The sequence below is a fragment of the Genypterus blacodes genome, unplaced genomic scaffold (assembly GCF_046128005.1).
Source record: "Genypterus blacodes isolate CSIRO-AG114 ecotype Tasmania unplaced genomic scaffold, CSIRO-AGI_Gbla_v1 ptg000112l_1, whole genome shotgun sequence".
Classification (NCBI taxonomy): Eukaryota; Metazoa; Chordata; class Actinopteri; order Ophidiiformes; family Ophidiidae; genus Genypterus; species Genypterus blacodes.
Window position 1 is genome coordinate 2,337,012 of NW_027466916.1, and position 16,048 is coordinate 2,353,059.

Below are 16,048 nucleotides of genomic sequence, written 5' to 3' on the forward strand. Positions count from 1 at the left end.
CGCATCGCATCAAACATTGTGATGGCAAGGCAATGACGTGGTTTTGTGTTTGTCTTTGTCTCTGGGGGAATTCAGTTGTGACACATTTATACAAAGCGATGGGTCATTAACTGTACATTGGATAAAGAATCATCATCTGACACACCTACGTACAGAATGCTCTGGCATTTAGCTTGGGACATTCCATAAGTGTGTCGTCACCGACCTACAACTTGCGAAAACATGTCCAGGTATACAGACAGACAGACAGACAGACAGATAGACAGATAAGTGGGAACCAATAACTATTTTAGTTAATCGATCACGTCCAATCTCGATCACGTCCAATCTGCCTTCACTGAAATCTGTCAATACCTTTTTGAGTTACACTGCTATATGAGACCACCAGGGACGTAAACATCACCGTCTTGATGGGGATAAAATAGTTGTTTGACAGTTCTGGAGCAGGGCTATGTATATCCCACAAGGGAGCTCCCCCCCCCCCCCCGCATAGCTCTCTGGAGGGTAAAGTGGGATTAGGCCCGCTGCCCCCTGGACCCCCGCCAGTGTTTAATGGAGCAGGAGTAACTAAATTGTCGGGGATGCACGCCGACGGACAAAAGCCGAGCCCAGAAACACTTAGGCTTTACTTAGAAATGGGGACGCGGTGACTTAACCTAACCTAATATCATAATGCTGCTGGAGACATAAATCCAAACACACTGATCTAACGCAAGATGGCGAGATGTTGTGGAAAATTTGTCACGATAACAACTGCAACCACTGGAAAGACAAGAACATGAGCAAGGCCGGGTGAGAGCCACATAAGTCGGACTTCCCATGATTCACTGGGTGCGGTGACTAGACTGAGGTGCTAGAACTGATGTATGTTGATGTTGCCTTCAGATAAGCAGGTTGGGACCTTTGGTTTTTAGGCGCAGACAGCATCTGAAAGGTATTTAATAGCGTGTCAGGGTGTAAATCACACCTAGGGACTAAAAAAAGGGAAAGGGGGAAGGGGAAAGGGTCTCCATCAGGGGATCTCCTCTAATCCTCACCACTTAAGAGCTCGGACAGTATCTACTTAAAGGGACATTATGCAGGAAATCCTATGCAAATGGCTTGTTTATCGCTTCATCTCTGTGTGAGCCACTTGTTTTCAGTCCTGTCTGTCTGCGACACACTGATCTCAGGCTTAGGGAGGAGCGTAATCTTTTAACACCTCTCCGACAGATTCTCTATTGTTGTCAGATTTGCAGCGAGGCAGGAAATTGAGTCGGTTACAATGTTTACTTCAAAAACGGGGCGTAGGTGGAGGGGTCTCTTTGGGGGGCTTGTGTGTGTGTGTGTGTGTGTGTGTGTGTGTGTGTGTGCGTGCGTGCGTGCGTGCGTGCGTGCGTGCGTGCGTGCGTGTGTGCGTGTGTGTGTGTGTGTGTGTGTGTGTGCTGGTCTTGAAGTGATCTCCTCAGGTATTTACATGTTAACAGATGTAAATCCAAAGGGGTCAGACAAGTCAGCACAGAGGTTAAGGAGAAGGTTCAGAGGGCAGTGTAGGTTTACACTGTGTGTGGATCTGTATCAGGACACGCGCCTCTAAACCTTAAAGAGACACAATATACTAAGCAGATTACCGATACAGATCTGTGTCAGGAAACATTTCTGTATTTCCCATCATGCAAAGCTAATAATCACCCTTTGCACAGAGTCGGCGGTTGCAGAAACAAAACATGTTTACGAGGAAAACCGTTCCCGCTGACCAAACGGTTCTCAGTGCTCTGCTGACATCTGCTGCCCGGGTGAAGGCGTGCGACTCTGCTCAGCACATCTGCAATAAGGAGAAGAAGCTGCAATAAGGAAACATTTAGAGCTTCTTTAATCCTTTATTTCCCTTTTGTACTACTTCGGATAGAAATACTGGCAAGTGGTCAAACGGCGTCTGTATTTGCATCAGCAGCATTGAAGGACAGCTTTGTTGATGTGTGATGTTAAAAATGTCCGTCACAGGAAAAGATCTTTGGATATTTAAAGACCGTTTCCTGTGTTTGACATTTACCTTGGGTTAAGGAACAGCATTGTGACTCACAGCTGTCAGAGGTGCAACATGGGAGCTGGTAGCATCGTGTGTGTGTGTGTGTGTATGTCAGGGAGGGGGGGGACCAGATGTTGTCTTCCTGCCGAGGGGAATAAAACCCTATCGCTCTCGCCGCAGGTGGTGGGAAAGGGAGAAGAGAAGGAGTGAGTGAGAAACAGAGGCAAACAGGAAGCAGAGCCCCAGCAACACAATGCTCGCCGTGTTTCCTGCAGGCTCAGACAGATAAGAAACAACACTTTGTTTAAAGCTGTATTTTAAAACCCAAACGTTTCCCTATAAATCCACTTCTTACAATGCCCACACAAACTCTCCTGCAGTACAGCTGTGGAAGCGTGAAAATGTTAACCTTTAATTTACCAGAGGCCAGTGATCAAAATGTCCAACATCTCCTCTGGGCCAAAACTTGCTTATAATGAATAAATAAATAAATTACATAGACAAATTGTCAATATTTGCCATTGTTTTTTATTTATGAACTCATTCACCCCTGAGCATGATTCACACAGAGAAGATTCCTGCTCAAAAACTGAAGCTGTGGTCTATCAATGCTTCTGCAGTCAAGAAGTTATGTTGACAGTGTCCATCCCATTCATATGAACAGTGCGTATTGTATTGTATAGCTATTGTGTGTGTATATGTGTGTGTATATATATCTGAATACACACACACATCCTGTTAATTGTAAATGCATGTATATTGTTTTCTTGATGTGGAACTCAGATGTTCATGTTGGTACTTGTATTCATATTTGTATTGTAATATTGTGTATTCCATTGACACCTGGACAACAAATAATTTTGTGTACTTGGGTTTGAGTTGGAATATTATTGTGCAGCGCAGAAGACTAAGAGTTTAGATTGAAGCCCACAGTGGTCAGGAGTGGAGCTGGAGCAACAGCTCCCTCTACTGCCCTAAACCAGTAACACACTGAATTTAGCAGGCGCTGAACTGAACAAAGATCACAGATAAAATTGTGAGACAGAGATAAACTGATTTCCATCTTCAGAAAAATCAAAACCCCAATAACAATCCTGTAATGTTCCTATAAATATAATTTTTGATTAAAATTCTAAAGCCTTTAGATCAATACTATTGATTAGCTACTACTAATCCAGCTTTATATTCTTATCACAAACTGCAGCAGAATTATTAAATATACTGTAAATGTCATCTATAGTAGTTTCATTTTGTGTAAAACATAATATTTGTGTGTGTTCTGGAGTTTGCATGGCCACACTGTGTCTGTATAGAACTACAGTAATGTTTCTCTTTCATTCATTGTTCTTTGAGGTCAAATCAGCTGACCTTTCCAAATGGTTGAGCCATCTCTGTGGGAGTGACCGTGTCAATTGACATCAAATGGAAACAGAGAGTTCTTAGAGGACTCGTCTGATTGGGCGCCTTTGTTCTTTCAAACTAGAGGTGCCCCCTTTACTGTCTCTTTGGGGAACAACAGGAAGATTCTGGTGTTATTAACAGCACTGCCTTCCTGTGTGGATGTTCAAACTGCCTGGAGAATGGAATAATATGAGAAATCATGGCCTCCCATAAACCAAACAGACGGAAGGAAGCGCTGAGCTGCATGCTAATCGGGGATGGAGCTGTGGGGAAGACCAGCATGATCATCAGTTACATCTTCAACGGATACAACAGCGAGTACAAACAGACAGCTTTTGATGTGTTTTCTGGTAAGTGAGTTTCTTGTTTGAAGGGGAGCAGCTGGTTTGCCTGAGGGATTTGACGGATTTCTGTTTCATTGACTTCCAGGTTTAGTTCATGTGGATGGAATTCCAACTCGTATGAAACTAATCGACACTGCTGGACAGGTAAACGTTCCAATCTGACTCATGGTTTCATTAAGAGACCTCACTGTTTGCTTTTCTCTAAACTCACTTCTTCAATCTGTGGCAGGAGGAGTTTGGCCACATGCGCTCTCTGTGCTATGCCCACGTGGACGTCTTCATCCTCTGCTTCAGCGTTGTCAACCCGCTGTCCTTTGATAACATCACGTCCAAATGGATCCCACAGATCCGTGCGGGCAACTCAACCTCTCCCATCGTTCTGGTTGGGACTCAGTCAGACCTTCGTCACAATGTGAACATCCTCATTCATCTGTCTCAGTGCAACAGCAAACCTGTGCGCTTCTCTAAGGCCAGAAGGCTGGCAAGGAGGATAGGAGCCCATGAGTATGTGGAGTGTTCAGCTCTGACACAACAGAACCTCAAAGAAGTGTTTGATTGTGCTGTATTTGCGGCCATGGAGCAGAACTCTGGCAGGAAATCCCATAAACTCGACCTACTGAAGTGTTTAAAGACTTTTTCCCGTGGCGGGTGGAGGAAACTCTTCTATTTCATCTGACGGGGAGTTTGGATGGAGCACAGCTTGGTTGATGTACAAAATAGCTTTTCAAAGAAACTAGCTTTCTGCAGAATATGATTTCTGCACTAAAGCAGCAGGAGCCATGGGATTGAAAAAACCCTGTCATTCTGCCTAGAGGAGAAAATGTGACATCTTGTCTCAAATCTAGCAAAATCACTTCATATTCATGTTCTGCTGCTGTCATTATCTCTTTTGGGTTTGTGTGTTGTTTGTTCTCCCTATCAATGTTTGTTTGTTTGTTTTAAAATAAATTACATACAGTATAGAATATTCAGGTCAGTTGGTTGTGTTTCATTCATTCTTCAGCAAAATCTGAAATCTGAAAGGATCCTGTCTGAGGCTGCTGCAGTAGAAAGTGATACTACTGTAAAAATGGAGGGAAACCCCAAATTGGCAATTCTACAGAGCTGTGTGAAAGAACAAATGGTCACCTGCTGGTACTTTGAACTGCTTGTTTACACGACAAAGGGGGAATTAAAATCAACCTTCTTAAAAGCTTTAAGTGAAGCAGATTTACTACTTATAGTACTTTTCAGTCATCCAAATGGTTAATGGATGTTTATGTCGTCTAACCTCGAAAATGTAGATAAATCTAAATAAGTGTTGATAAAGATAAACTATTAGAGTACAATAAATATTAAATAAAACGTTTGACTATTCACAAAACTTGTATTCCTATTTTTTTCAATAAAATAACTAGAATGCATGAAAACAGATGTGTGAAACAGACGACTAATTATTAATAAACTAAATATTAATTCAAACATTTATCAAAACAAGTCCGTTCCTTCACTCTGTAACAACGCATGCGCATTTGTGTCTAGGCTGAGTGCGTCGATCAAAATGCTCTACAGCTACGCGCACCGTGTGTGGACTAAACCAAGCTCAGGAAATTCACTCACAAACATAAACCTGGCCCCATAGATAAACACACACACACACACACACACACACACACACACACACACATAAACATTATAATATTTCACATGTTACTCTTGATTTTTGTACTGAAATGTCCAATTTTCATCAAAGTTAAATTTAGGTTGGCTAGTCTTTAGCATTAACAAGTGAAGTAACCATCTCTACAGCCTGATTTACCGACTTTCTCCCATTTGATTTCAGCATTGCTCTGCCCAACAACAGTCTGAAGGTAAAACTTATTTCTTTACACTCTGTCATGTCTCCACTGTAAGGCGTTGTAGAACCTCTCAAACTCCTATGGTGTAATATGGCAACACGTCCATCTCCGGATGGAAGTACCAGGTTTGAACCCTGGTGGGAGTACTGTTTTTTTACAACATCCTGCAAACTTTCTGACCTCTTACAAGGCTGTGCAGAATTTATTATGTCAGATATTCAGGAACTGAGATGATTAGAAGTCCTAAACAAATGTGTAATGTAATCTTCCTAGATGTTTAAAAGCCGTTTATCTGATCCTTTTAGGCTGCATGAGTCCCATAGAGAAGTATACAATGACTTCACCCACATCATGAGTCACAACACCACTTTGGAGGTTTTAAATTTCTCAAATGCATTTTGTACCTGTTCAATATATCAAGACTAAACTTTGAATTCTTTCAAGAATACAAAGTCTTCAGGGCACAAAAGTACTTGCTCTTAGGGGTATAAATAAAAAATTGAACCACGTTTGTCTGGCGAATTTGTTCTGATGCAAAAAAAAAAAGGGTATTTACATTTTTAGCAAAAATATTTATGAATGATGTAAGCGGATAATTTGGTTACAAATGAACTTTCACCTTTGCTTAACAGAGCTCCGGTTCACTGGGTGCATGTTTGTCTGAACTACATTTGTTGGATAGTAAAGTTAAGTTTGGTTCGACAACACTTTCTCCCTTTACATGGCTGACAATAAAGAGTGATGTGGTCTCAGCCTACAAAAAAGAGCCACCACAGTGAAATGATGATGAACAATAATCTGGATGGCACATATTGTAACCATATAATTCAGGTTAACCATATAATAAGACCCATGTTTGCTCCGTCACTCGTCTGACGCAATGGCGGAAGTGGGTGAGTGACGCACGATTTTCTCTCTCAAGGTCACTCGTAAGTTAGTGCCGTAAATTACTTGGTATCGATCAAAAATAGCATCGTATAGAAGTCTGGTTACTGGACTATATTTCCCATGATGCACCTCGGCCTCCTCTGACGTCCCTGAAAATAATCTGATCAGCTGATCTGACCTGGCAACAAAATAACGCAGCCAGAACGCTCAGGCTGGGAGGGGGCTGAAGAACAAAACAATGACACTGCTCGGAAGGATTTTAATGCACTAACACTTTTTAAAGACTCTGTCGGCGTCTCCGTGCGGATCTGCCTCCCGTGTAGCATTTAAGTCGTCCGACGAACCGCAGACATCCGAGCGTTTGACATCGACTGGCTGCTGTTGTTGTTGCTGATATGTTGTTGCAGCTCAGTTGACAAAGTGGAGGTTAGCTCAGCTGTGTCGTTGACCGATTGTGAGCTGCTGAGGTTCGCTGGCTCGGTAATAACACGGTCGCTCCTCGGAATAAAGCTGGAGGCGTCGAAGCTAGCAGCAGACTAATGTTGATGTTTGGATGCTACATCAGCTGCCGAGTTTACTAGCTAGCCTGTTAGCGTTACCCTTTGCACATTCATCTTTTCAGGGAAAGTTCATTGTCTCTGCTGGTGCTGATTATCCGCTCATATGTGTGTGTCATTTCGTCGCTAAAAATTTGATTTACTAACCCAAGACGCGTCCTGTGTCTGTGTGGCAGCTGTAGCAAAACAACTTGAGCAAGATTGTGTTGAAATACTTATCAGGTTCGCCGAAGGGGACGCATAACTCACCGTGTTGTCTCGCTGTACTTGCACTAAATCGTTTATTAATAAGATAGTGTTTGAAATGCACGCTGTGAACGGACATTAGATGAGTTGTACGTATTTGTGGAACTTTAATTAGTCATTTACAGCATCTAGTCACCAGCCCTGTCACCATGCAGCTGTTCTAAGTTATTGTTATTGTCAGGTTATTGTAGCTATTGTATTTGGCCAGTTGTCATATCCTGCAAAGCACAGTTCTCAGTATTATTTCATGTTTGTGTTTTGAATTAACTGTTATTGGAAGTTGCTGGCGTTGTAGTCAAAGCTGTTCCAATAGGCGTGTGTGTGTTCAGGTTTACTTTGTAGAAACGATGAGTGGCCATGGCTCATCCTCAGAAAAGGGAGTCAATACTAGTTTGATATGCCAGGAGAGTTACGTGTGCGGTGGCTCGGAGGAGGCTGCATATGAATGTAATGAATGCAGAAGTTTACAGTGTGTGCGGTGTGAGCTCGAGCTCCACAGTCAGGAGCGTCTGAAGAACCACGAGCGGGTTCAGATAGGCCCAGGTCACGTCCCCCATTGTGACAACTGTAAAGGAAGCAATGGAGACAGCAGCAAACGGCTCAGGTCTGTGGTCCGCTGCCAGAACTGCAAAGTTAACTTATGCCAAGACTGTCAGAAACGCACCCACAGTGGAGGGAACAAGAAGAAACACCAGCTCACCTCCTATCCTCCACCGCCCAAACCTGCCGAGGTCATCTCCGTCCCCGCGCCCGACCAAGCACCTGTCCAAATAACCAATGAGGCTAAATCCCAGAAAGCAAAGCTTCTAGAGAAGGTGGCCAGTTTTCTCCTGGTGGACGAGAATGAGGAAATGCAGGTGAGTCGTTTTTGCCATCGTCAAAACTTTCAAGTCATAAATCTGTGGAAAGTATTTTCACCAGTTTACTCTTTTCCCCCGAAGATAAAAGATGAAGCCATGTTTATGAAGAACCTGAGCTGCAAGCCTGACCAGCTGCTGAAGGTGGTGTCCATCTTTGGGAACACAGGTGAGGGCAAGTCTCACACCTTAAACCACGTGTTCTTCACGGGCAGAGAGGTGTTCAAGACATCTCCTGCACAGGAGTCCTGCACGGTGGGGGTGTGGGCGGCCTTCGATCCCATCCATAAGGTGGTGGTCATCGACACAGAGGGGCTTCTCGGGAACAGTTCCAAACAGGGTCAGAGAACCCGCCTCTTGCTCAAGGTGCTCGCCATCTCCGACCTCATCATTTACCGCACCCACGCCGACCGTCTCCACGATGACCTTTTCAAGTTCCTGGGCGATGCCTCTGAGGCTTACTTGAAGCACTTCACCAAGGAGCTGAAGGCCACGACGGCCCGCTGCGGTCTGGATGTCCCCCTGTCCACCTTGGGTCCTGCGGTGGTCATCTTCCATGAAACCGTTCACACTAAGCTGCTTGGGTCAGGTATGAGTGCAGGTAAAGCATCTCTATACGTCTGTTACACATAAATGTCCGTATTTGTGGGTGCTGAGTACTAACTGTGCTTGAAGGCTTCCACCAGTACACAACTTGAACTGTGTCAAGTTGAATTTAGGTCAGAAACAGAATGTTGTAATACCTTCAAAGTAAACAGAGGGTGACGCAACACTTCAGGTTATTACAGGTTTAACAAGTATCAACCTATAGTGTTTCCCTCAGCTGATTCTTTGTTCTGCACCAGCTGGGTTAGGTGTTGGCATGTCAGATGTTTGTGAAATGTGTAAACACACCTTTTTGCACTGGAAAGGAAATAACCAGCATACCACAATCTGAAAAATGTCAGATTTATAGCTGTAATAACACACTTAAAGGCTTCAACCGTACTCTGCCATTTTTCAACCTCAATTTGTTGGTCTATTTGTTGGGCTGATGATGCCATACAGTGTACAAACAAATGGGAAATAATGCAGAGAGAGGGGAAAGGGGTATATATTGCTTGAATTCAAAATTGCACAGGGCAAGTTTAGACATTGTAATATCAAATGTTCCACATATAATGGAGAACTAATAACATTAATAATAGCGTAGCTTCCTTTATGTTTGGCCCTTTTGTTGTGTATGCCTGCTCCCCTGGTGTGATGGTGTCATAGATCTTGTCAGTGACACTTTTCCTGCTATGACAAGTCTGACTGTCTGATGTGCCAGTAAACGACCTGTTTCACACCGTTTGCCTCACATTCTTTACATACACTGTTTGGTGACCTCCTCAGACTGACAGCATGACTCCACCCAACTCCACCCTTTATGCTTTATACTGCATTCATATACTGTGTGTCTCTTGTTTTAGATAACTCGTCTGAGTCAGTGGACCGGCTGCTGCTGGAGCGCTTCAGGAAGCTGGGCCGCTTCCCAGAGGCCTTCAGCTCTGTCCAGTATTGGGGAACGCAGACTCTCAGCCCCCCGACTGATTTTCGCGGCCTGCAAAATATCCTGGAGAGGCTCCTGGATAACAACGCCACCCGGTCCCCACGCACCCCTTTGGTCATCTTCAAAGCCCTGCAGGTAGGGCTCGGAAAAGTTCAGCATTGTCTTCCAGTCCTCCTCAAACTGTCTGGAAAGTTATAGATCCACTGATATCACGTGACATCTACACCGGAATCGCATTAAAAGCCATCTTGTATCCACTTGTGCAGCTCAAATTTGAAGTATACTCGTTTCCTGTTTGTATGTAAATATCTGTACTTCTCTGCTTTCCCTGCAGGCGCTGAGTGAGCGCTTCAATGGGGAAATTGCAGATGAGCTTGTGGCCCACAGCTGCTTCTTTCCTGATGAGTACTTCACTTGCTCCACCCTCTGTCTCAGTTGTGGGTCAGTGCTCTCCTGCCTTTATTTTCTTTGCACATTTATTAATTCCTTTTCTTTTATGCGTTGTCATCTTTGCTGATATCTCCTGCTGTTACAGAGCATCTGTTGTGTTGTTTTTCCTCCCAGATCCGGCTGCAAGAACAGCATGAACCACGTAGGAGAAGGCGTTTGCCATGAGGCGAAGCACCGTTGTCGTTACTCTGTTCAGTATGATAATCGCATTTACACCTGTAAGGTAAGCGTGGCGGCGCTCCTCTGCAGCCTGTGTTTCCTGTCCCTGCATGATGTACAGCTATAAAGTTAGAACCGTGTCTGCCATCATTTTAGGCTTGCTATGAAGGAGGGAAGGAAGTGATAGTCATCCCTAAGACTTCAGCTTCCTCTGACTCTCCATGGATGGGCCTTGCCAAATATGCCTGGTCTGGGTGAGTGGACTGACCTGCCGGGTCCTTTGGTTAGGGTTAGGTTCCCTGTACGCACCCTAAATTTAGCCCTGGTGTGCCAAAGTGTGGCCTACAATCAATACATAAAAATAGATGTTCCCCAGCCAGTAATACAGCTGACACAAATGTATTTAAAAAATGATTTATTTGTAGGTATGTCATTGAATGTCCAACCTGCGGAGTGATTTATCGAAGCCGCCAATACTGGTACGGGAACCAGGACCCTGTGGATACAGTTGTCCGCACTGAGATCCAGCACGTCTGGCCAGGAGTAAGACAAATAAGCAAACACTTAATTCATCATACGTGTGCTGTATTTGCTTCAATATCCTCCATTCTTCTCACGTATGGATCTGCACCTGAGGTAAAGAACATTATGTCTCTGCTTTTTGCAGTCAGATGGGTTTTTGAAGGACAATAGCAACGCAGCGCAGCGTCTGTTGGATGGAGTCAACTTGGTGGCCCAATCTGTGTCAGAGCTCAGTGTCAAACCTGCCAAGGCCGTCGGCTCATGGCTGACAGATCAGATCGCCCCAGCCTACTGGAAACCCAACTCCCTCATCTTAGTGAGTGACACTCGCCTCCACACCCCCTGCCGAGTCAACACTTTCATGCCCACAGAGATGTTTACCTCCTGTCTATGCCGCTCGGTGGCTATTACACAACTAATGTTTGCAGGTCGCGGTAAAAACGTTGATAGTCTCTTTGATAGTTTCCTCTTCTTCCCTGCAGTGCTTCTTGAATAACACATTTTCTTGTTCTTGTCGTTGTCTTACATAAGGTGTGCCATAAATGTCACACAGTCTTCCAGGACAACGACACCAAACATCACTGCCGTGCCTGCGGGGAGGGTTTCTGTGATGGCTGCTCTTCCAAAGCTGCGCCCGTCCCTGAGAGAGGCTGGGGTCCTGCCCCTGTCAGAGTCTGTGATATCTGTTTTGATCAGAGAGCCTCATATGCAGGTACACACACACAAAGCCAGTGTGTCAAATGTCAGAGGCCGCTGTTCTTCTTCTCTGTCTGTGCCATTTAACATTTAGTGAAGCTCTGACTTTAGCAAGGGGTTCCTTCTTCTTTCAGAGCTGCTTGAGGCGGAGCTTGAGGAGGACGAAGGTGGAACCCTTGCCAGGAAGGTTGGAGAGGCAGTGACCAACACCCTGGGGGTTGTGGTTACTGCGATTGACATCCCACTTGGTGAGTGTTGCCCCAAGCATAACCTAAGGAGGAATGTTGTGTAATGGGACTCAATGACCCAGTAAATGGGAGTGTAGGGTTACGTTGCCCCCTAGTGGCAGAGGTGCATCTTGCTTGTTTACTATTAGAAAGAGAAGCAAACTCTCATTGATGTTCTATACAGGAATCTCTCCTGTAGAGACTCCCATCCTCACCTTTTCCCAACTCTGTGTTAATCATTCAGATTTCACAGATATTTTAAGAAAATTTAATGTCATCCATCAGTACTTGTGACTGATCAGTCAAATTCATTAAGGGCCAATCGATTAATTTGTACCATGTTCAGCTAGGAAGATATAATATGAAAAGAGAGGATGAAGAAGGTGCTAAATGTGTGTGTTTGTGTGTGTAAGTTGCTCTTCTAGCCAGCGAAAGTGATTGTAGGCTAGAAAATTGAAATCCTCCCACACACGCTGGCAACAGAGAATCTTTTCACTACAATTCCGTCGCCGCACCTTGGTACAGAAGTACTGTGACACAGAGTGTTAGATATCACTGTAATATATTCCTGACACAAAGCGTAGTGGGCGACTAGACTGTGGAGTGTCATGATCAAATAAACAGCAGGCCACAGTTTTAATTCATTTCCACACTGACAGTGAGTGCCAGCGAGTAAAGTGAGCAGAAAAAAGGTTTACTTCAGTCAGTTTATCTGGATTTCATTTACGTTTAGCAGGTGAATTGAAACAAGCTGACTCCACCTGATTTGCATTTAAAGGGCCTTTAAAGATATTTGACTGATGAGACGTCGCCTCAGGTTGAAGTTGTGTATTCTGTCAGTTATTATTTCAGGAACGTCTCCATCACATTTATAGAAGTTGAAGCATTCTGTCGTCTGAACCCTTTCACTGTATGATGATATCAGGCTTACATTCACAGCTAATAACTCTTTTGATAACCTGATAGCTTGTTGAAGCCTCGTGCGGATCTTGTCCATACCCCCTAAACCCCCCTCCCTCTCCCGCACACACACACACACCACGCCCAAAATACCCTTGAGCAAGCCCTGTTCCAATCACAACAAAATCTGCCTCCTTATTTCCAAATCCCAATCTTGTTTTCATGTTTCCATGGTTACACTACCCAGGGCAGCTGGCACTTTGTTTTATTTTCTTGTGTTCGTGGGTGCTTTGCAAACAATAATGAGGAAACAGCAGCATGTCGTTTCACTACACATTGATACTTTTAGAATTTAAGTGGAGATAAGTAGATAAGATAAGATCATATAAGTTATTATTGCTGTCTGAACAGTATGGACATTAGCAATGAGCCGTATGTTGTTAATGACAAAACGTTGCCTTACCACAATCCTTACTACAAGTGCTTGTGTGTGTGTGTGTGTGTGTGTGTGTGTGTGTGTGTGTGTGTGTGTGTGTGTGTGTGTGTGTGTGTGTGTGTGTGTGTGTGTGTGTGTGTGTGTGTGTGTGTGTGTGTGTGTGTGTGTGTGTGTGTGTGTGTGTGTGTGTGTGTGTGTGTGTACGCTGTGTGTCCTCTTAGGTCTTGTGAAAGATGCAGCCCGTCCTGCCTACTGGGTGCCTGACCAGGATATTCTGTCCTGCCACAACTGCCAGCGTGAGTTCACTGCCAAACTGTCCAAGCACCACTGCCGTGCCTGTGGCCAGGGCGTGTGCGACGACTGCTCGCCGGAGCGCCGAGCCGTCCCGTCGCGGGGCTGGGACCACCCCGTACGCGTTTGCACTGGCTGCAACCAGAAACCGGGAGAACTTTAACAAGGGCAGGCCTTCCTTCCTCAGAGCAGCAGAGAGAACCACTCAGCCGGCAGTCTGTCACTGCTGTACCTCTGTTACTCACACGGTTCTGTCCTTTATCTGTGGCAAGGAGGCTTTTAGTCAGTATAGGACATATAGCAGATTTGGGACTTGCGAGTTCCCGTGGCCTTGTAGAACAGCCAGAGTATAAGTATGAGTTACATGACTGAGTGTGAAAAGATAAATTTCCACTCTGGTTATTGACAGAGTGAATATTTTGATCCTCACTGACACAAATCACTAAATTTTATGTTACATATGGCTATGGAGCTATTTTTCTACTTTGGGAAAATATATAAAATGTATCATTTAAAAAAAATATTATTAGTTAGCTGAGAACCCTGTGGGGTTGTGTGATTAGTTTTAAGGAATTCTTATTAAGCATTGTTGGTTTGATGTCCTATGTGTAACGATACGGAGATATTTTTATCCATGCAGACACAACCACAGGTTCCATTGCATGCTGTATTGCATCATTTTAGTTTTTGCACTAAGCCTTTTCCAGCTGTTATAGGCTGTTGCTTATCACGGCCACGAGCGGATATCCAGGTGATGGAGTCACATGAAAACTGATTTGAAATCTAGGTCCAGATTGTGGATATCTGTAGTGCCAAAAATCATTCAGGTCACTGTGTCTGTGCTGGTATGATTTTTATATTTTATCACGTGATTTGAGGTTGTGTGATGACAGGAAATATGTAAGAAGGGTGTACATTTGAGATGTTGGAAGATTATTTATGTATCGGAGATGGGGGGTACTTATTAGCACTCTGGCATGCATGACAGTCTGAGAGATCCATGGCCTTTAGTTGTTCAGAGGAAGATCTCTGATTAAACCTCACTATCTCTTATACTGTGCGTCATCTTGACTGTGCACATGTAACAGTATAAAGGGCGCCCATTTCATGTTCCATATTGTGTTCTTTCTCGACGCACCGCGTTTGTTTGTTTAAACCATTTCCAAGTATTTAAAGTTGCTGTCAGTTTAGTTAAATGGATAATGATTCGCAGAAGCAATTCATATCCAAATTGGTCTCCAAACCAGTTTTCCACATCTCATTCATGCTTCCAGGTCTCGGTAGGCACAGGATTAGGACTACTGACTCAACTCAACACATTTCTGCTGCTTCATTTCACTATAACAGGTTGTTTTGGACTGGTGTGATGCATTCTTGAAAGCTGTTGTATCAAATTACTGTTTGTTCATACATGTATTATTTCGTGTGATATTAGTTATTAGTTAAGGATATTTATACACTTTGTAGTTATTGTAAGTGAGCCATCCCTTCCCTTTATATTGTTTCTGTCTAAACCTGTGACATTTAACCCCCCTATGTATTTCAACCTTAGTAAGACAAATGCTCAAATGTGGAAACGATGAGATGCTAAACCATATTTAGCAACTGAAAGCTTTAACTAGTTTTTGTTTTTTAACACTACGTCTTGCATCATAAGTTTTATTGCTTCTGTAATAAGAGTGTTACATCTGATTATAATACAAAGCACATGGAGATGCCTTCAACATTTAGTTTTTTCAAGTGAGAAAATTGTCTTTGTCAAATGTAAGCTTTGTAGATAGTTCTCCTCCTATTGTTCCCAACTTGGAACTCATGGTTCTATTGTCTGCAGAGATGACGTGTCTCCCTTGTCTCAAAATAGATTTATCCGTCTGAATGTTGCATCACAGCCATCCTCCTTTGACATGCCAATATTGCACAGGATAGAATAGGAAATAGATAGTGTCAGATGACTCGTACTGAAGTTCATTCCCTTGCAAATCTGTGCAGTCTGTTGCTTCAAATATCCTTGTGGTGTTTGAGAGATAAACTCTGTAACCAGGCTGTCCAGTATTTGGTAGGGTTGGGTGCTGTCATCAGCATTCCTTTCCTACCTAAAAATCAAGAAGGAATTTCCCCTTTTACCCTGTTAACTTGCAGCAATGATGTGTGGATGCTTGCTGAACTGGTGGAGGAACCTAAAATTAAAAGTGTTTCAGCTTCGTCTGTCAAACCATTCTCTGGAATTGCCTCCGTATCTTTTCTGTGTGCATGCATGTGTATGAGTGTGTGTGTGCGTGTCCTTGTGTCAAGCCACTTATGTGGGTGGAAGACAGCGTGCATGCCTGTGTATTATGAGCATTGCTTCCATTCCTCTCCACGGCTGCAGCCTCAGAGAAACCGGAGGGGAAAGGATTTGTTTGGTGCTTATTGATGATAATGAATGATTTATAATTAATTTAATAAATAATTAAACACATGCTTCCATGTTGATATTCTGTGCCATTTGCACTGCCGGGCCTCAGCCCTGTAGGGGGGGGGGCGGGGGGGAGCAGCTCTGTGGATCAGCCCCAGCTACAGTAAGGGTCTCTTTAAAAGCGATGTGTTTCAAGTGTGGACAATATAAATACAAGGGAAAACCCTTTAAAATAATTTTGACAGTTTACCACAGAAGCCACGCCCCGTGCGCGTAGGCCGCGCTGCCATTGGTCCACGATT

General features: G+C 43.9%; 2 protein-coding genes across 3 annotated transcripts; both read left to right on the top strand.

Annotated features, from left to right (window-relative positions):
- The first annotated feature begins 3,572 nt into the window (after positions 1-3,572).
- On the top strand, positions 3,573-4,429 carry LOC143009579 (rho-related GTP-binding protein RhoU-like). The gene is made up of 3 exons (XM_076161608.1): positions 3,573-3,759; positions 3,839-3,897; positions 3,983-4,429. Exons 1-3 carry the CDS (start codon positions 3,609-3,611, stop codon positions 4,427-4,429), a joined length of 657 nt encoding a protein of 218 aa, XP_076017723.1. The 5' UTR covers positions 3,573-3,608.
- Positions 4,430-6,651: 2,222 nt separating this feature from the next.
- LOC143009578 (zinc finger FYVE domain-containing protein 1-like) lies at positions 6,652-15,563 on the top strand. Of its 2 annotated transcripts, none has more exons than XM_076161606.1 (11): positions 6,652-8,139; positions 8,224-8,740; positions 9,591-9,805; positions 10,005-10,111; positions 10,235-10,343; positions 10,436-10,533; positions 10,705-10,822; positions 10,947-11,117; positions 11,333-11,513; positions 11,632-11,745; positions 13,282-15,563. In XM_076161606.1, exons 1-11 carry the CDS (start codon positions 7,630-7,632, stop codon positions 13,512-13,514), a joined length of 2,373 nt encoding a protein of 790 aa, XP_076017721.1. In that variant the 5' UTR covers positions 6,652-7,629; the 3' UTR covers positions 13,515-15,563. The 2 variants fall into 2 exon arrangements, with proteins under 2 accessions (XP_076017721.1, XP_076017722.1); XM_076161607.1 differs by having other exon boundaries at positions 8,224-8,728.
- The last annotated feature ends 485 nt before the right edge of the window (positions 15,564-16,048 follow it).

Bases quoted from the DNA above. Each gene is read 5' to 3' on its own strand.
- LOC143009579 (XM_076161608.1), top strand. From the start codon at position 3,609: ATGGCCTCCCATAAACCAAACAGACGGAAGGAAGCGCTGAGCTGCATG. The intron at 3,760-3,838 runs GTAAGTGAGTTT...ATTGACTTCCAG, and splicing joins AGCTTTTGATGTGTTTTCTG to GTTTAGTTCATGTGGATGGA. The intron at 3,898-3,982 runs GTAAACGTTCCA...AATCTGTGGCAG, and splicing joins TAATCGACACTGCTGGACAG to GAGGAGTTTGGCCACATGCG.
- LOC143009578 (XM_076161606.1), top strand. From the start codon at position 7,630: ATGAGTGGCCATGGCTCATCCTCAGAAAAGGGAGTCAATACTAGTTTG. The intron at 8,140-8,223 runs GTGAGTCGTTTT...TTTCCCCCGAAG, and splicing joins ACGAGAATGAGGAAATGCAG to ATAAAAGATGAAGCCATGTT. The intron at 10,534-10,704 runs GTGAGTGGACTG...ATTTATTTGTAG, and splicing joins GCCAAATATGCCTGGTCTGG to GTATGTCATTGAATGTCCAA.